This window comes from Epinephelus lanceolatus, chromosome 3 (genome assembly GCF_041903045.1).
Source record: "Epinephelus lanceolatus isolate andai-2023 chromosome 3, ASM4190304v1, whole genome shotgun sequence".
Classification (NCBI taxonomy): domain Eukaryota; kingdom Metazoa; phylum Chordata; class Actinopteri; order Perciformes; family Serranidae; genus Epinephelus; species Epinephelus lanceolatus.
Window position 1 is genome coordinate 182,981 of NC_135736.1, and position 20,669 is coordinate 203,649.

General features: G+C 43.4%; 1 protein-coding gene across 13 annotated transcripts in view; it reads right to left on the bottom strand.

Annotated features, from left to right (window-relative positions):
• Positions 1-20,669, bottom strand: part of sclt1 (sodium channel and clathrin linker 1) — a 164,408-nt gene that overhangs the window by 49,327 nt on the left and 94,412 nt on the right. For all 13 annotated transcript variants that reach the window (XR_013488366.1, XR_013488369.1, XM_078163298.1 and 10 more), the window contains 3 exons: positions 10,124-10,215; positions 9,511-9,688; positions 9,237-9,335 (listed from right to left, as the gene is read on the bottom strand). Coding sequence is in view for 11 of the 13 variants with exons in the window: in XM_078163298.1 (XP_078019424.1) it covers positions 9,237-9,335; positions 9,511-9,688; positions 10,124-10,215 (369 nt within the window). In the remaining 2 variants the exon portion in view is untranslated. The remainder of the gene's footprint in view (positions 1-9,236; positions 9,336-9,510; positions 9,689-10,123; positions 10,216-20,669) is intronic.

Consider the following 20,669-nt stretch of genomic DNA (forward strand, 5'->3'; position numbering starts at 1 on the left):
GAACTGTGGAGTATGATTCCTAGTAGGAGCTACATACGATGTGTTACCAACACCCCCAGAACCTAAAACTGTGGGTAAATGGGGACCCATCATGCCCATTGTGTTCAGGTACCGCAACCTTAAGGCATATTTTGTCAGGCTGTAAAGTTAGCTTGTCATAGCGCCGATATAAATGGCGACATAACCAGGTGTTAAAATGTTTAGCTGCAGGCATCGAAAGGAAACAAAAATGGGTGAATTCAGAAGGTGTTAAGAATAGGAGTTTAGCAATTCAGTTTGTCCGTGAGGGGGAGAAATACAGAAGGGATAAGTTAGTAAGGAGGCAAGGGTGTGGCCGCCTAGAAGGTGCTTGTGATTGGGAAATGCAAGTAGATTTAGGGGGAAAGCTTGTTGTTCCCCAGGAAATAGTTTGTACCAAGCAGAGGCCTGACATAGCGTTGTGGTCAGTGAGTCAACGGATAGTTTATTTCATTGAGCTGACAGTTCCTTGGGACGACTCAGTAGAAGAAGCCTATGAAAGAAAAAAGCTTAGATATGCAAATAGATAGATATAGAGATAGATATGACTTAGGAGCAGAAGCTAAGCAGCGAGGATGGAAAACTAGGAATTGTCCAGTGGAAATGGGGTCTAGGGGATTCATAGGATCAGCTGTCTCGCTCCCGAGGGAACTCTGAGTGCAAGGACAGAGTTTGAGGAAGACAGTGAAGGAAATGTTAGATGAAGCAGCCAGATCTAGCCAGTGGATCTATAAGAGAAGAAATAATGTCAGTTGGGGGCCAGCAGGGGGAACTACTAAGCAGGGTACATAACTCCTTGAGATCAGGTGGAGAGATCCACCAATCGGTCCTCTCAGGAGAAAATCCAGGAAGAGGAAGGTTATTTAAGTGTGGGAGTGGCCTATTTTAATCCATTTTGTTTGAGACCATGCTGCAAGATGAGTGTGTTTGCTGATCCTGTAAGTGTATTTATCTCCTTTAACTTTTGTTTATATTGGGGTTATGCTATGTAGTGTGTGAAATAGAGTATGGCGAATGTGCCAGGAAAGGTAGTATCAGCACTGTCGCTACCTGGAGTTCGCATGTACGGAGCCTGGGTTTGTTGAAGGTGGCAGTGTTGTTTGGGCTGAGAAAGCCATGTGTAAGTATGGTAAAGGAGGCTGTTGGGTTGGTGCAGGGAGCAGTGAGATCTGGCATTAGGGGAGTGTCTCTGGGATGCCAGAGATCACTGTCTGGCCTCCTGGAGGTGTCGTGGGACTAATAGACGAAACACTGGTGAAAGGAGGTTCCCACCCGATGACCCCAAAGACATGTTAGTTATCACTGCTCACTGGTCTGTATAGTTAAACCTTGCCATAATAGCTTATCATAGGGCTTAGGAGGTTATTCACTGAGTGCTGATCCTTTCTCTAGAGCACAAACTTCTTGTGTTTATTTGAATGAATTAGATCTCAGTGCGGAATTTGACACAACTGACCATCAAATTCTGCTTCAGAGACTGGAACATTGGCCTAAAAGGTTATGCACTATGCTGGTTCAAATCTTATTTATCTGATCGTTTTCAGTTCGGTTATGTTCATGATGAATCATCTCTACGTACTAAAGTTTATTTTGGAGTTCCACAAGGTTCTGTTCTCAGTCCAATTCTGTTCACTTTATATATGCTCCCCTTAGGTAACAACATTAGAAATCACTCTGTAAATTTCCACTGCTATGCGGATGATACACAGTTGCATTTATCGATAAAGCCAGGAGAAACGGATCAATTAACTAAACTTCAAAAATGCCTTAACCCTTTATGACCTACCATAGAACCAGTCCACCAGAGCATACCTTAACAATTTTTCCTGCTGTAGGGCCATTTTTGGAGTATTTTAATATGCTATACATCAATACAACCCTTAAATCCCAAAATTTTAATATGTGTGTACATATGTCCATACTAATGAAAGAAATTGCTAAAAAGTGCAATAAACCACTAAAAAAAATGAAAATCGTTTTTGTTTTTACACATATTTTTCTAAATACAGAAATATCATGGCTGTATCCCTCAAAATTGTAAATGTAAAAAAGTTGCACAAAATCTTTTCAAACCACAGAAAATTTATTTTGAGTGTTTTCATAACTTAATTTTTGAGATACACTCATTTTTATAAAATGTGACAAAAAACAAAAGTTAAATGCACATTGTGCACAATTAGCAAAAATACAACATGTACATCAAAATAAACTATTTACAACAGAACAACCAAAGTTCCAAGTTCAAAGTCAAACATTACTTTTCAATAGCACCAGGGGAGCTGCGATAGGTCTTGTGACAGTAATATTTTTTGCTGCATTTTTATTGGTGTTGGCACACAGTGTTTTGATGGCAGCCTGGTGAAAGTACATCCTGAACAGCTCAGATGGAGAGGGACTGTCCACATACTGTGATAGGGGTGGCTACACACCTGGCCTCCTTTTGGGCAGAAAATGTGGTAGGGGATGTGGCAAGATGTCAGGCTCCTTTTCGGTTCTCTAGCCAGCTGCATCACCAAGGAGTGTCTCTGACCTGGAGCCTCTGTTTGCTGGAGACCGACTCCTTCCTCCCCCTCTGCCTCCCTCTGGGGTGCAGGGCGAGGAGACCCCCACTTCGTCCTCCTCCTCATCGTCAACTCTGCATACAGATGTTACACAGTGTGTTAGATGTGTTCAACATGAGAGTAATACAACAATGGTGCGTATTTAGTGCAAAATGCTTTCTGTTGTGTTACATATATATTTTCTTTACTTTAACACAAAAACAAACAATATTTCATGAATATACATACATATGATAGGAGGGATCTCTCCCTTGGATGAGGTCGGCGTCATCTCCACTGTCGGCAGAATCCGGACCAGATGAGTGGACTGAATCTTCATCCGACGCTGTAATTAGCTCGAAAGCTTCGTGCCGGGAGAAAAGCCATTTCGCGCGTCTGGGTTGTTGCGGTTCCATAAATATATATGTGCAAGTGTGTGGTGTGTGTCTGGTGTGTGTGTGTGTGTGTAAGTGTTGTTGTGAAAGAGTAAAATACAAAACGAGAGCAAGAGCGAGTGTGTGACTACAAGCTGAGAGAAATATTTACCGCGGAAGAAAGAGAGGAATTTCCCGGGAAATGACGTCACTCCTTGTTGCCGCGGGTAGTGTCGCGAGAAAGACACGCAAGAAAATAACGTGACAGTTCAACGTTTAGTCCAACATAGGAAGTGCTGTGAATACCCGCGATCAGGATTATGTTTATATAATGTTTTTGTTCTTAGCGCTTTTTACTGTTTTTCTACAAACTTGTCAATGCAAGGAAACAGCACTCTGGGACATGATGAATGCATGGTAAGTTAGAGTAACTCCTCTGGTTTTAAATGCAAAAAGAATTATTGCTCTATCTTATTTGGTTGCAATTCTACCGACATTTAAAAATCAATATGCAAATGGGATCGTGGGCGCTCCTGCCGATATTAAAAACACATAAAAACCTGGATGAGCTCCAATTTCCTGATGTTAAATTCAGACAAAACTGAAGTTATTGTTCTTGGCCCCAAACACCTCAGAAACTCTTTATCTGATGATATATAGTTTCTCTGGATGGCCTAAGGCCCTGGGGCCCGGTTGGGCTCAGCCCGAAAAGACAACATGGAGCGGCATGTCAATCTCTGGCGTCACGGACTGGCTTTTGGAACGTGGTATGTCACCTCTCTAGTGTGGAAGGAGCCGGAGCTTGTGCAGGTGGTGGAGCGGTACTAGATATAGTTGGGCTCACCTCCACGCACAGCACTGGTTCTGGAACCAAACTCCTGGAGAGGGGCTGGACTCTCGCGTTTTCCGGAGTTGCTCAGGGTGAGAGGCGCCAGGCGTTTGTGGGGATACTCACAAGCCCCTGGCTGAGCGCAGCCATGTTGGGGTTCTCCCCGGAGAACGAGAGGGTCGCCACGATGCGACTGCAGGTCGCAAAGAGAAAGTCTCTGACTGTTGTTTGTGCTTATGCACCAAACGGCAGTGTGGAGTACCCGGCCTTATTGGAGTCTCTTGGCTGCATCCTGCAAGGGGTGCCGGCTGGGGACTCCATAGTTCTCCTGGGGGACTTCAACGCTCATGTGGGCAATGACGGAGAAACCTGGAGAGGGGCGATTGGGAGGGACGGCCTGCCTGATCTGAACCCAAGCGGTGCTTTGTTGTTGGACTTATGTGCGAGTCATGGACTGGCCATAACGAACACCATGTTCAAGCACAGGGAGGTTCATAAGTGTACCTGGTATCACAACACCCTAGGCCAAAGATCAATGATCGATCTTGTGGTCATAACAGCAGATCTGCAGCCGTGTTTCTTGGACACTCAGGTGAAGAGAGGAGCAGAACTGTCAACTGACCACCACCTGGTGATGAGTTGGATCAGATGGCGGGGGAGGCTGCCGGACATACAGTACAGGCCAAAAGTTTGGACACACCTTCTCATTCAATGCGTTTTCTTTATTTTCATGACTATTTACATTGTAGATTCTCACTGAAGGCATCAAAACTATGAATGAACACATGTGGAGTTATGTATTTAACAAAAAAAGGTGAAATAACTGAAAACATGTTTTATATTCTAGTTTCTTCAAAATAGCCACCCTTTGCTCTGATTACTGCTTTGCACACTCTTGGCATTCTCTCCATGAGCTTCAAGAGGTAGTCACCTGAAATGGTTTCCACTTCACAGGTGTGCCTTATCAGGGTTAATTAGTGGAATTTCTTGCTTTATCAATGGGGTTGGGACCATCAGTTGTGTTGTGCAGAAGTCAGGTTAATACACAGCCGACAGCCCTATTGGACAACTGTTAAAATTCATATTATGGCAAGAACCAATCAGCTAACTAAAGAAAAACGAGTGGCCATCATTACTTTAAGAAATGAAGGTCAGTCAGTCTGGAAAATTGCAAAAACTTTAAATGTGTCCCCAAGTGGAGTTGCAAAAACCATCAAGCGCTACAACGAAACTGGCACACATGAGGACCGACCCAGGAAAGGAAGACCAAGAGTCACCTCTGCTTCTGAGGATAAGTTCATCCGAGTCACCAGCCTCAGAAATGGCAAGTTAACAGCAGCTCAGATCAGAGACCAGATGAATGCCACACAGAGTTCTAGCAGCAGACCCATCTCTAGAACAACTGTTAAGAGGAGACTGCGCCAATCAGGCCTTCATGGTCAAATAGCTGCTAGGAAACTACTGCTAAGGAGAGGCAACAAGCAGAAGAGATTTGTTTGGGCCAAGAAACACAAGGAATGGACATTAGACCAGTGGAAATCTGTGCTTTGGTCTGATGAGTCCAAATTTGAGATCTTTGGTTCCAACCGCCGTGTCTTTGTGAGACGCAGAAAAGGTGAACGGATGGATTCCACATGCCTGGTTCCCACTGTGAAGCATGGAGGAGGAGGTGTGATGGTGTGGGGGTGTTTTGCTGGTGACACTGTTGGGGATTTATTCAAAATTGAAGGCACACTGAACCAGCATGGCTACCACAGCATCCTGCAGCGACATGCCATCCCATCTGGTTTGCGTTTAGTTGGACGATCATTTATTTTTCAACAGGACAATGACCCCAAACACACCTCCAGGCTGTGTAAGGGCTATTTGACCAAGAAGGAGAGTGATGGAGTGCTGCGGCAGATGACCTGGCCTCCACAGTCACCGGACCTGAACCCAATCGAGATGGTTTGGGGTGAGCTGGACCGCAGAGTGAAGGCAAAGGGGCCAACAAGTGCTAAACACCTCTGGGAACTCCTTCAAGACTGTTGGAAAACCATTTCAGGTGACTACCTCTTGAAGCTCATGGAGAGAATGCCAAGAGTGTGCAAAGCAGTAATCAGAGCAAAGGGTGGCTATTTTGAAGAAACTAGAATATAAAACATGTTTTCAGTTATTTCACCTTTTTTTGTTAAGTACATAACTCCACATGTGTTCATTCATAGTTTTGATGCCTTCAGTGAGAATCTACAATGTAAATAGTCATGAAAATAAAGAAAACGCATTGAATGAGAAGGTGTGTCCAAACTTTTGGCCTGTACTGTACCTGGTAAACCCAAACGTGTAGTGAGGGTGAACTGGGAATGTCTGGCTGAGGACCCTGTCCGTGGAGTCAACTCCCACCTCCGGGAGAATTTCTCGTGCATCCCGGGGGAGGTTGGGGACATGGAGTATGAGTGGGCCATGTTCAAAGCCTCCATTGTGGAGGCGGCTGCTAGGAGCTGTGGTCAGAAGGTTGCCGAAGAACCTGCTGGTGGACACTAGCGGTGAGGGGGGCAGTCAGGCTGAAGAAGGAGGCCTTTTGGGTCTGGCTGGCCAAGGGGTCTCCTGAAGCAGCAGACAGGTGACGGTTGGCCAGAAGGGCTGCAGCTGTGGTGGTCACTGAAGCGACCCACCACCCGTAGGGACAGAAATCAGGGTCGGGTTAGGGCTGCACAATTCTGGAAAAAATGAGAATCACGATTTTTTGGCTTATAATTGAGATCACGATTCTCTCACGATTTTTTTCAACATAAAGATTTATTGTGCTTATTTGCTGATACAAAAGGAAAAGAAACACAAATTATGAATAAATAATAAAAAATATCATTAAATAACAAAACCTATGATTGTGCCTGATACAAGAGACACAAGGCACATAAACTCTGGTCAGCAGAGAGGGAACACTCCTGTTTTTAGCTTAAATGCAACAGCTGACAGCCTGACACTGACCGTAAAAACAATAAACTCTAGTCTCTTGTCTTCTCTTACAGCTTTTGAACAATTTTAACAATAATATCAATGTTGAACAACTTTTTTCTGAGGTAGGTATTCCAGGCCTGGAATTAAGTCATTTTTAGGGGCACCAAGGCCAAAACCAATGGCGCAATAACAATATGTGCTAATTACATTGAATGAAGACAAAACAATATATGTGTTGAAAAACAGTACTGAGTTCATTAAAACTGTAAACTGAACATTTGAATTTTCCACAAAATGCTGTGTGATAAATGTTATTAAAATTAAATTAAAATGTGAAAATTCATAATATTCATTGTTATAATAATGATAAAATAAAGTCTAAATGGACTAAGGAAGATCAAAATTAAACATTTTAACACTATGCATTTGACAGGAGTATTCACCTAACATAGCCTACATATCTTTAATTATATAATTATTTATATGTCTCTATGTATACATTTGTATTGTATTATATGTATAAATTCTCTACAGAATCTTGTATGTTCTTTAATGTGTGTTCAATTTATTAAAAGAAAAAAACAAAAAAAAGTTTTGGTGAACCCTGCAGCAAAGTGAAGCCTCTTCCTCAGAGAGGATGTTTGCCTCCCAGTTTGTTCCTGGCGGCAGAGCAGAGTGAACCGTCTTTTCTCTCAAAGGATCTTTGTCCCATGAGAGCAGGCGCTGCTCTCCGTGTCCGCAGTGTAAACAACTTTCGCTGGCGATTTGACAGTCACTAGAAGCACATAATGACCCTTTGTAAAAGTTTCTGTGTGGTACCTGTGTTGTACATGAGCTAACGTTAGCAGCTAAGGACTGAGAGGCTGTCCGGTATGTGTGTGTGTGTGTGTGTGTGTGTGTGTCTGTCTGAGGAGTGTCAGTATGTTAACTTGTAAGGGGTCCTCACGTTGTCAGCTCTCTCCCGCTCTCGCTGCTTTCCAAACTGCCGGCCGGCTGTCACTCTGCATCACGTGGTATAACGCTGCGTCATTGGGAGCGCTTGTTTTCATGCAGATGATGTCCCGACTCCCAGCACGGGTGGGGCCGGCAGAATCGGCGTCATTGAAAAATTACATTGCATAAGCATGAATCGAGATCATGATTTTATTACGATTAATCATGCAGCCCTAGGGTGGAGTGCAAGAGGTTAAAGGCAAATAAAATATTGGGGATTTATGTAAAAATATACACAGAGACATATAAATAATTATACAATTAAAGATATGTGGGCTATGTTAGTTGAATACTCCTGTCAAATGCATGGTGTCCATTTAGACTTTATTTTATCATAACAATAACAATGAATATTATGAATTGTTCACATTTTAATTTAATTTTAATAACATTTATCACACAGCATTTTGTGGAAAAGTCAAATGTTCAGTTTACATTTATAACCCCTCTAACTCCCCTCGGACGCCGGCATCCGCGCTCCCTCCCTCCTCTGTTAAATGGTATCTCACAGGTGCACTACGTCAGCAAACCATGTGATGTTTGGTATCACCGGATTCAGGAAGCCAAGAGCTTCCGGTGAGACCGGTGACTGGTCAGCATCGTTTTTCTTTTATTCCTTATGGATTTCGCACCAGAGCAGCCTAAACACATGAAGTCCAAAATCGCAATGAGTGGTGACAAGCCATGTCATGCCATTTTTCAAGGGGAAAAGTTAAAGGATTACTTGCGATCTCATATGGAGCAGCCAGTGGACACGTAGCTGGTTTATAAAAGGTAAGAGTCTCACTCCTACCACTATTTTTGGCTGAGATATACCTCCTAGAAAGTGGGATCACAACTTTCACGTTTCATATGGCTTTATTTGGTGATATTTTATGATCTCTCTGTGTCATAAACAACATCAGCTATCATAATCACACCTGATTTCAGGTTTAAGGTACGATGTCTGAAGCTGGCTGAGTGTTGTTTGATCACTGACAGTACTGTTTTGAAGCGGAGTGAGCGCTCTGTCTTTTGGAGCTCCACCCGGATCTTTTCATGGGAAAAACCCTGTAGAATGGTCATACTTTGAGCAATTTTCTTCAAACTTGAAACAAATGTTCATTGAAAGTGTGCCTACAGCCCCAGTGTCATTTTCCTGCTCAGATGAAGCCACAGGCAGTTATTCATCCTGAAAATCATGTTTTATTTTATGTTAGGCAAAATCTTCAACTTTTTAATGACTTCAGAGGCCCATTACTCTGTCTCTGTATCACCTAGATTGTTTCTGACACGTTCACAAGGAACTTCAGGACCCCATTGAAATCGCGCTGTTTATTAGGGCCAGAGCAGGTCTCGACCTGCGAGGTCCCTATTGTTTTTCAAATGATTATTATTAGGGCCCGAGCGACGACGAAGTCGTCCGTGAGGACCCTATTGTAATCACGCTGTTTATTATGTCTATTACAGACAGCATTGTTCCTTGCAGTCTCCGTACGATTTCTACTTCTACAGATACAGCCCATCATATCTTGCTCAGGGGGCCATGCTGTAACTCCGTACCTCATTTCTGGTGCGGACTGCAGCATCCTGGATCAACTGTTTGACTGCCTCCTTTGTCTTCTCTAACTCTTGTGTCTTCTGTTTCTCTCTTAACAGGGCCTGAATAAGAGGGTAAAGACAGACACAGCTACAGTTGTCATGTTCTGAAGTGCTGAGGGGATGTGGAACATACAACTCAATAGATTGAGGGGAAGGCAATGCGTGTGAAAAAGTAAAAAAAAATGGAAAGGAATAAGGACAGAAAGGAAGACACAAACGCAGTGACAGCAGTCACCTGGTCCTTCAGCAAAGCAGCCTCCTCAACCACCTGAACACTCTGTCGGACTTTAGCCAGGGCCTCATACTTCTCCTCTTCTAGGTTGGTAGAATGTGTCTGGAGTTCCCCCACCTTTATCTCCCACACAGTTTGATCTCTGCGAACTGCCTCAGCTTCCTGAGATGCAGCTTTTAGTCTGACAAAAGGAGTAAGAGTAGGAGATATTTTTAAGAGTAAGTGGAGAAAAAGGATTAAGTAACAGCTGCAGGGGAAAAGACAGGGAATAGCTGCTTGGCTCTGCAACACTATTATTTTGATGTAAAATTCCATGACTTCCCAAAAGATTGAGACATTGCACTGCTTCCAAAAGTTCAATGTTCTGTCTGAAACTGGTTATTGTTGCTGGGCAACTGCCATATATTTTAAGACCGTTTGAAAAACGGAATGTGGTGTAATCATGTCTGGTGACCTATTTGTAAAACATGCTAAAATTCTTAAAATTTTTATAACATTTTGTGTTGCACAACACTGCATACATTTCATAAATGATTGAAACTCTTCTACGTAAAGGGTAGGAAATATGGAAAAAAAATGTAATTGCAATTAAAGGAGTGGTTTTACTTGTGCTCACCTGGCCCCCAGCTGGCTCAAGGCTGCCAGAAGCTGTTGAAGTCGCCTGTCTGCTGCATCCTCTCGGCCCTGAGCCTCTGCCACATCTTCCTCCTAAACACACACACACACACACACACTTTTCCTGATAAACTACATTAATTGTTGAGAAAACAGTGGCCACTACAGCCCAAAGGCAAAACAAGTATAAAACTAGAGATTGCCTTGAGATGAGATCACATTAGTTGCAATGCCAAATCAGTGTGTACAGTGCAACTGACAATGTTGGGAAGGTTTTTAAATGTAATAAGTAGTTGTCCTGATAAATGGTATCGTCGCCGATCACGTTATTTTTACAAAATCGGAATCGGTAATAAAAGATCGGAGGAATCAAAACAAAAAAAAATGGCCAGGTTTTTCCCATTGTTGCCTCCTCCTCCCCTACATTATGCCGCTCCTGGCAGTATGGCGAGAGACGCCGGCGAGTGAGAAATGAGCCAGAAATACTCCACGTATTCGGCCTACCACGGCATTTTACACCGCTCAAAGTCCACGGAATAGGTGCGCTTCCCTGAGGAATATCATCCATCCGGCCACCGGCCTCACCTCAGATTCCCTGCCACGGATATCAAGGGATCGTACAGAGCCTCCACGCCCAAAACAACGCCGGAGTGTTACGGCATTCACCCACGGTCCCGTGAGTTGGCAAAAGCCGGGGGTTACTTTTCATTTCAATCAATCAATTTTATTTATAAAGCCCAATATCACAAATCACAATTTGCCTCACAGGGCTTTACAGCATATGACATCCCTCTGTCCTTAGGACCCTCGCAGCGGTTAAGGAAAAACTCCCCCCAAAAAACCCCTTAATGGGGGAAAAAAAACAGTAGAAACCTCAGGAAGAGCAACTGAGGGGGGATCCCTCTTCCAGGACAGACAGATGTGCAATAGATGTCGTACAGAACAGATAAACATAATAAATTAACAGTAATACGTATGACACAGTGATGTGTATATTGATTTCTTGAGCCAAATCGTTTACATAAAGGGCAAATAAAGTCGGGGAGAGAACATCTCCTTGCTTAACTCCAAATGGAGTAGGAAACCAGTCAATTCTAAGATTATTTACCTGAATACAAGCGACTGGGTCCTTATATAGAGATTTAATTGCATTATATAATTTACCACCAATACCAGAAGATATCAATTTATATTCCAAAAGGTCTCTATTTATCCAATCAAAGGCTTTTTTAAAGTTGACAAAACAAACAAAAGTCTCTTTATGCTCCTGTCATCTTGCTCTCACAATAGAAGATAAAACATAAATATGGTCAATACATGCCCTGTTTTCCCTGAAGTCATTTTGCTCATCCACCATCACACCTCGAGACTCAGAACACCTGAATATAATTTGTAGACTGTACTAATTAGACTGACACCTCTGTAATTTAAAGGAAATCGTGGGTCCGCTTTTGCAGATTTAGGAATAGGTTTGATTATAGATTTGTTCCACACTGATGGAATAATACTATCCTGGAAACACTTTTGAAACAAACCTCCTAAAGTCCGAAGCATGCTGGGAGCTTTTAGGGCTTTGTTAGGAATCTCATCAACTCCTACAGCTTTATTTAATTTAGCTTTATCAACAGCCTTCTGCACCTCCTCTAACGTCATGTTATCATTCAGTATATGGTCAGAGCAATGCACTGCATTGTTCATATCATTCTCCAACTCACCCTTCAGTCTACAAACTTCATTTAAGAAGTGATCATTAAATAATAGAGGATTATTGCCATCATACAGATTACGATAATCCCTTTCCTACTGTTTAAGTATCAAATCAATTTCAAAAGATTCACCGTCTTCCTTTAAAATTTCAAGAGGAATAAGTGAACTCTTTTGAGGGCCAAGTTTATTTATTTCCATCCAGAATTGCTGTGGGTTTCTACTTTCTAGTTGTTCTAACTGAAGTGCTTGTCCTCTTCTGAAGCGTCTTTTGAAATACCTAAGCCTTCTATCAAAATTGAATTGACACTGTTTAAATTCATCTTTCAGATACCTTTTCTTATGTTGCTCCTTACATTTAAGAAACATTTTTTCTGCTGAGCGCAATTTAGTCCATAATTCATTTAGCTCAGTATTCCAATATGGACGCTTCATTCGATGACACTTCCTCAAAACATGTTTTTTGAGTGTTCCATGCTTGTCCATCTCCTTATACAACAGCTCACAGAGACGATCATAACACTGGTCAATATAACCCTGTTTATTCTGACCACCTTCAAGCTGATGTAAAATCTCTAAGAGAGCCTTACAGCACATTTCAGAGGATAGAAAATTAACAGGGAAATTTCTATTTTGTCTCTTAACCTTAAACTCAGTACATACACTTTGAGGATTATTAAGGAGATTCCCCATTTGAAATCTTAAACACAATATTAAGTGGTCTGGCAGTCTACTGCGCTCATCAATCAGACTGAGAGCTTCATGTCCAACCCTCTCCACAAGATCAGAGGGAGTATAAACATTAAATTTAATACATGTATTAAGTTCAACACGGGGTGTCACAATATAATTCACTATAGCCTTTCCCCTGACAGAAAAAGAAGTAAAGTTATCATTCTCCGGATTCAACCTCCCATTAAGCACACAGCATTTTGAGTCCTTCAGGAATTCAATGAAGACACCCCCATGATTATTCACACCTGGCAAGGCAAGGCAAGGCAAGTTTATTTGTAGAGCACAATTCGTACACAAAGTAATTCAAAGTGCTTTACAGAACAAGAAAATGCATTAAAATCACAATACAAAATAAAAACATAAATAATCATTATAAAATTAACTTTAAAAGAGAAGAGTGCAGATAAGATCCTTTCAGTCATATGCACAGTGAAATAGAGCTGTTTTGAGCCTAGATCTGAACATTGTCAGAGTAGAGGCCTGTCTCACATCTTCAGAAAGACTGTTCCAGATTTTAGCTGCATAAAACTGGAATCCTGATTCCCCATGTTTAGTCCTGACTCTGGGCACCAGCAGGAGGCCGGTCCCTGAGGTCCTCAGAGTCCGAGATGGTTCATATGGCACTAACATGTCAGAGATGTACTTTGGTGCTAGGCCGTGGAGAGACTTGTACACAAGCAGAGCTGCTTTAAAGTCTATTCTCTGAGCCACAGGAAGCCAGTGTAGAGACCTGAGCACAGGACTAATGTGCTCGTACTTCCTGGTTCTGGTCAGGACCCGAGCAGCAGCATTCTGGATGCACTGCAGCTGTCTTACGGCCCGTTTGGAGAGGTCGGTGAGCAGGCCGTTACAATAGTCTAACCTACTAGAGACAAATACATGGATAAGTCTCTCCAAGTCAGGTTTAGACACTATACCTTTGATTTTGGCAATGTTTTTTAGATGGTAAAAAGCTGCTGATGTTATTGATTTGATGTGGCTGTTAAAGTTCAAGTCTGAGTCCATTATTACCCCGAGATTTCTAACCTGATTTGTAGGTTTTAGAGAGAGAGACTGGAGGTGACTGCTGACACTTTCTCTTTGTTTCTGTGGACCAAATACGATGACTTCAGTCTTGTCTGAATTTAGCTGGAGAAAGTTGTTTTGCATCCACACACTGACCTGTTGGATGCAGTGACAGAGTGAATCCACTGGTCCATATTCACCTGCTGTCAGTGAGACATAGATCTGAGTGTCGTCTGCATAATTGTGGTAGGACACATTATTACTTTGTATTAACTGGCCTAAAGGCAGCATGTAGAGATTGAACAGAAGGGGTCCCAGGATTGACCCTTGGGGCACCCCACAGGTCAAGGCCATGTGGTCTGAGACACAGTTACCAATTTCAACAAAGTACTTCCTGTCTTCTAGATAGGACTTCAACCAATTTAGGGCAGTGCCAGAGATGCCCACCCAGTCCTCTAGTCTCTGTGAAAGGATCTCATGATCGACAGTGTCAAAAGCAGCACTCAGAACTAGCAGGACTAAAACTGAGACTTTGCCTGCATCAGTGTTCAGGCGGATGTCATTTGTCACCTTAATAAGAGCGGTCTCAGTGCTGTGATGGGGTCTAAAACCTGACTGGAAAACGTCAAAGGAGTTGTTCATTAGGAGAAAGTCCAGCTTACTAGCTGTTGGTAAACAACTTTCTCAAGGACTTTGCCTAAAAATGGCAGATTTGAAATGGGCCGGTAGTTGTTCAGTACTGTGGCATCAAGACTGCTCTTCTTTAGGAGAGGCGTTATGACCGCAGTTTTCAAAGCCTTTGGGAATGTTCCAGATTGTAGTGACAGGTTAACTATGTGAGCGAGTGGTGGTAACAAACTGCTCAGCACAGACAGGCAGCATGTAGATGAACTCAGACTGGTGATGATCTCTTGGACAGTTTTGTCAGTTACAGGTGCAAAATGAGTCAGCTCTAAGTGTCTAGGTGGCTGCAGGGTTGTTATTGGTGTTGTGGAACTGATGGCATTTTTAATGGTCTGAACCTTGTCGCAAAAGAATACTGCAAACTCATTACACTTAGATGTGGAGATCAGTTCCAACGGCAGTTGAGCTGGAGGGTTTGTTAATCTGTTCACTGTTGCAAATAAGACACGCGAGTTGTTACTGCAGTTTCCAATAATTTCAGAAAAGTACCTCTCCCTTGTCCTACCTAAGATCTGGTTGAACACGTACAACCTTTCTTTATAAATTTCATAATGAACATGAAGCTTTGACTTGCGCCATTTCCGCTCGGCCCTCCGGCACTCCCTTTTCTGTGCCCTGACCGAGTCGTCATTCCTCCATGGCGCCTTCTGCTTATTTTTAACCATTTTAACCTTCACAGGGGCAATGGTGTCCAGAACATTCAAAACACTCGAAGTAACAGAGTTCAACAAATCATCAACATTAGAACATGACGCATTTTCAAAGTTTATCATTTCCATGAACAGAGCACCTGTGCTGTTATTTATGTGTCTCCTCCGAACAACTGCAGGACCAGCCGGTGGTTTGGGAGAAACAGACAGGTCAAAGAAGACACAGAAATGATCAGACAGAGCAACATCAACCACATTGACGTTTGAAATATTAACCCCCTTTGTAATGAGCAGGTCCAGAGTGTGCTGCGCTCTGCTGTGGGTGGGCTCACACACATGCTGAGTCAGGCCAAAGGTTTCAAGGACAGCACTGAGCTCTTTAGCACCTCTGTCACAGACATTATCCACATGTACATTAAAATCACCTGTAATGACCAAACCATCAAAGTCTGTGCATACAATTGAAAGCATCCTGGTAAAATCATCAATAAAACTTTGACGGTGCTGGGGAGGCTTGTATATAACTACATAGAGTATGGACGGAGATTGTTTTAGCTCCATTTTAAAGGACACATACTCAAATGATAAAACACCCCAAATGACAACCTGTGCATAACCATATGATCTCTAAATATTGCACAGACACCTCCACCCTTTTTGTTTTCTCGTGTTTCAGATTCAAATTTGTAGTTGGGTGGAGCTGATTCCGTTAGAACAGCATTACCTGTGTTTTTGTCAAGCCATGTTTCAGTTAAAAACATAAAATCAAGATTATACAAAGAGATCAAATTATTAATTAAAAATTATTTGTTAGACAAGGATCTGACATTAAGCACAGCAAGTTTCAGATTAGTTTCAGTAGGACTGGACATTATCTTCTTACAAGGGATATGGATTAAATTTCTCTGATTGGACAGTCTAACTGTCCTTCTGTAATCTGGTCTATGTGGTGTGGCTGTAGATATAGCACTAGGGGAGAATATTGTCTCACAGGGCCCCAGCTTGATATTACCTTTATCATGGCTTTAAGTCCTGGGACAGCAGAGGCCCTGTGCATCGTAGCTCTTAGGGATACCAGCTCTGGGGGCAGGCAGGGGAGGACGAGCAGGGGGAAGTTTGGGTGATGGACCAGATGAAAAGGAGAGGGAGAGGGACAAGTCTCTAGAGGGGGTAGATGTGGCAGGGGGGGCCCAGGGCTGGTCTGTGGGTAGAGGAGGTGATGGGGGTGCTGCCGGGTCTGAAACTTCTGCTGGGGCCGTCACAGACGAGTCCAAGGCCTGTGATGAGGGCCCGGGGGGAGGTGAAACCGATGGCGGGCCTGAAACCTTCGCTGGGGCCGTCACAGATGAGTCCAAGGCCTGTGATGAGGGCCCGGGGGGAGGTGGAACCGATGGCGGGCCTGAATCCTTCACTAAGGGCAGTGGAGGCTGTTGTGGTGCTGGAGCTGAATCCTTCGCTGGGGGCGGTGGAGGCTGTTGTGGTGCAGCTGGTGCTGAAACACTGGCTCGGTCTCTGGCTTCTGCGACAGAGATGCTTCTCTCGTTCCTCTTTTCTCTCACTGGTCGCTCAGGGCCCTGTCCCGGCCCATTCTGATGTCTCAGAGCGTGGAGGAGGTGTTCCGTCAGCACTCTCCTCCCACCTCTGCACAAGTGTGGGCCCTTTCCCTTGAACAGGTCCTCTCGTTTCCAGAACAGATAAAAGTTCTCAATGTAGTGCAATCCTCTGTGCGCACACTCTTTGGACAGCCATGTGTTCAGCTGAAGCAGCCGGCTGAGCTTGTTTATCTTCCTGTCTATGTTTGGAAGAGGTCCACTAATGAATGCCTTGACCTCCACTTTATCAAGCTCCTTGAAGAACTTAGTGAAATCCCTTTTCAAGACTTCAGTCTGTTCCTTTCTGATGTCCACTGCACCCACGTGCACGATCAGCTGTTTGACTCCTCGGTGTGTAGACAAAACTTTTGGGAGGAGTGTTGTTATCTCAGAGACAGTGGCACTGGGACAGCAGCATGTTTGAATTCTTCCATGGTTTATGCCACTGATAGCACCGTCTCCTATCAGCAGCGTATCTCTGACCCTGACGTTTGGTCCAGATTGTCTGTCTGCCTGCTGTCTTTTGCCAACTTTATGGCTCCAGTTTTGTGAAGATAATCCATTTTCTCTTTGTTCGTTAGAAACATTAAATTCAGTCTCTGACAGTGGCAAAAATCTGTTTGTAAGCTGTATTTTGGGTGATGTTACGTAGGTATTAACATTGTCTCTCATCACTTTGTGCTGCTTTGGCTTAGCACCAAGTTCTCTCCAGGATGAGGCATTTTGGTCTTTACAGAATTTTGGAAAAGACACAGTATCACTCAGGTTTAAGATCAAAGTAGCAGGTTTTTCACCCTTTTTACTGAAAGTAACTGTGGGCTTCTTACCACCGGATGTCACTGGGAGTGTCTTGTGAAGTCCTTTTTCAGATTCTACAACAAAAACCCGTGCTTGTAGCTCATTAATTTCTTGTTGATATCTCCGACAGCGTTCACAGAAAGAATTTGTTTGGTTTCTTCCCCCGGACATGCTGCTGGCTCGTCAGATCGGTTAAAAATATAAAAATGATCTTCAAAGTCTTGGTTTACTTAAAATAACTCACGAAATGATGGATATAGAGATTTTCCAGGATTTGTAGAAGGAGTAAAATGATTAAAAAGCAGAGTAAAGAAGGAAGCAGGCTGGAGCAAGCAGGAAAGCGTCTGCACTCTTCAGAAGCAGGAAGCAAGAACCTGTATCCAATATCACTTCTTCAATATAATCTCCCAAGTCTGTGATGCAACTGTTAAAGTCCCCGCAGATGGGGCGGCAGTAGCTCAGTCCATAGGGACTTGGGTTGGGAACCGGAGGGTCGCCTGTTCAAGTACTGGTAGCTGGAGAGGTGCCAGTTCACCTCCTGGGCACTGCCGAGGTGCCCCTGAGCAAGGCACTGAACCCCCCAACCGCTCGGAGCGCCTGTCATGGGCAGCCCACTCTGACATCTCTCCACTTAGTGCATGTATAGGTCCAGTTTGTGCATGTGTGTGTTCGGACCTGTGTGTAATTGACAAACAGAGTGAAAAATTGAATTTCCCCTCGGGGATTAATAAAGTATATAAAGAAAAAAAAAATATAAACAGAGTCTGCATCAGCAGAATAACTCAAAGCTATTAAATGACTAAAGAAAAGATCAGCGTTTCGACCCCATATTGGCATTTCTGGTGATAAGTAGCAGGAAATTATAATAAAAGAATAATGTGACAATCGATGCTCAAAACATAAACAGAGGATTCCATCATATGATTTATCTGTTATGTTAACATCAAACTGGTCAAAAACCGTGTTCTTAACAAAAATACCAACACCACCAGAGGCTTTCACGGCTCTCCTGTGAGCAGTGCGATTATGACCAAACCACACAAATCCATCCATTTCTGGAGCATGGCAGGATAAATGAGTCTCATTTAAACAAATGAAGTCGGGTTCAAGCAAAGCAGTACTTTCCTGAGTTCACAGTTATTCAAAGTCCATCCATTAACATTCCACTGAACAAAGCGAAACTGTTCATTTACGGGCTGGGCATATTCACCTCAAACCAGCCTCACTCCTCTGGCTGCGTTTTCCGTAGGCGCCTGCTTCACCAATTGGCCATTCCTCGCCACATAAAAATCCTTCCTGGCAAGTGTCTCTCTGAGAAGAGTCCTAAAATTATAACCCAACAGCCGTTATGCGTGCGATTTGGCGAAAGAAACATAAACTCTCTGGTAGCGATCGTGGCTCTTCAGCTGTGCTTTTCTCCTGAGCACCGCCACTTTCTCTTGCACCAATCTGAGTTCAACTTTTACCAGCCCCGGCGGGCGGCCTCTCGTGCATATGCGCTCCACTGCGACTGGGTCGGGAACTGGGTCACACTGAAGGCCCTCACGCAGTAGATCTTTCACAAGATCTTTCACGTCCGCGTGTGGTAATCCCACTATGATTGGTGAGACATCTGGATCGAACACATATTTCTTGTGTACAACTTTCTCGGCTACTTTCAGTTATGGTTTCGCATTACTTTATCCAAAAAGTAACTGGGTTAGTAACTGAATTACTGAACTATAAAAGTAACTAATTACCTGGAAAAGTAACTAGCCTTACTTTTTTATAAAATGCTCAAATATATCAAATTACTTGGACACCCCCCGGTTGAGAGAGACATGCTGACGTACTGCAATAAGCCTGTTGTGTCATTTACGGTGTTTCTGCGATAGCGTCTCTGTGCCGCTCTAGCAAACTCCTACCAGCTTGCTTTCTGTTTTTCCTCACTTCAGTTGCTTAACATCTGCTTCACGTCTTAACCCACACTAGTTCTGTTTAAAGGGAAATTTCGGTTTATTTCAACCTGTCTCCTATCGTCCTAAATTTGTTTCAAGTGACTAGTGACATAAAAGTAATAGTTAGCATGTTAGCCGTTAGCCTAGATAAAGCTGGGGCGCATAGTAGCGTCAGACCTGTTAAAACATAAGTGAACGGGCATACTTCAAGTGCAAAGTTAGTCCACTAAACAAACTTTTTTTCCACAAAGAAGACCGCCTCATATCGTTAGGATAAATGTCAGAGAACATATAGTAAATGACATGTAAACGTGTTGTCTTACCTTACCGGTGTGGTACCAAGTTTGTTTACATTTAGCTCTGCTTTCCAAAGCGCGGCCAAAATATGGCGAGCTCTAGATAAAGCCCAGCTGGATACTACTCCAGGTGGAGGTGTCTCGTCCTCGGTCACGAGCTCTCCTCTTTTTAACGACTTTCTTGCTAATCCTAGCTGTTGTTTACACGTTATTAGCCTTAATAGCTACATTAGTTTAACAGTTAGCAATGGCTTCTCCTTCTGCTCTTTCTTGCTCGGTGTGCCAGGTATTCTGTGGCCAAAGGCAATTGGTTAATTGGTAGCATGTTAAAGGTCATGCAGGGTTTATAAACGATTCTGATTCACCTGAGCAGGTGTTAAGATGGCATATCTAGCCTTGCTAGAGGATATTGCAGCCCGTGCCCTGAGGAGAGAGCACGTATTCAGGGACCGACGCAACATGTTCGAGGAAAATGATGAATGGCTTATCAGCCGTTTCCAATTGCCAAGGCATGTGCTACTGCAACTCTGCGATTCTCTGGAGCATCTAAATCACCCAACATGCCGTTCACGTCCGATACCTCATCAGGTGCAAGTCCTATCCACCCTCGGTTTCGTGGCTGCAGGTACATTTCAGAGAGAAATAGCAGACTGGGCTGGGATTTCACAACCCTCTCTGAGCTGTGTCATCCCACGGGTATTAAATGGCATCCTAAGGCTATTGCCTGAATATATCAAATTCCCTTATGATGGACATAATCAGACCGATGTGAAGAGAGGGTTCCATGGCATAGCTGGAATGCCAAATACAATTGGTGCAATAGACTGTACCCATGTGCGCATCAAAGCTCTATTGATTGACTCAATGCAATACATGAACAGAAAAAACTATCACTCCATCAACATGCAGATGATCTGTAATGCTGACTGCCATATCCTTAACGCTGTGGCCTGCTGGCCAGGAGGCACCCACGACTCATTTATTTTGCAAAACAGTACAGTGGGAATGCGTTTGGAGGCAGGGGCTGTGAGAAGTGGATGGCTTGTTGGTGAGCATCTTTTGTTCTATTTCAATTGTTTTTAGTTAGTATTTTTACTGAGTCTCTATTCCGTTAATGCTAAAATGTTATATTGTTTAGGTGACCGG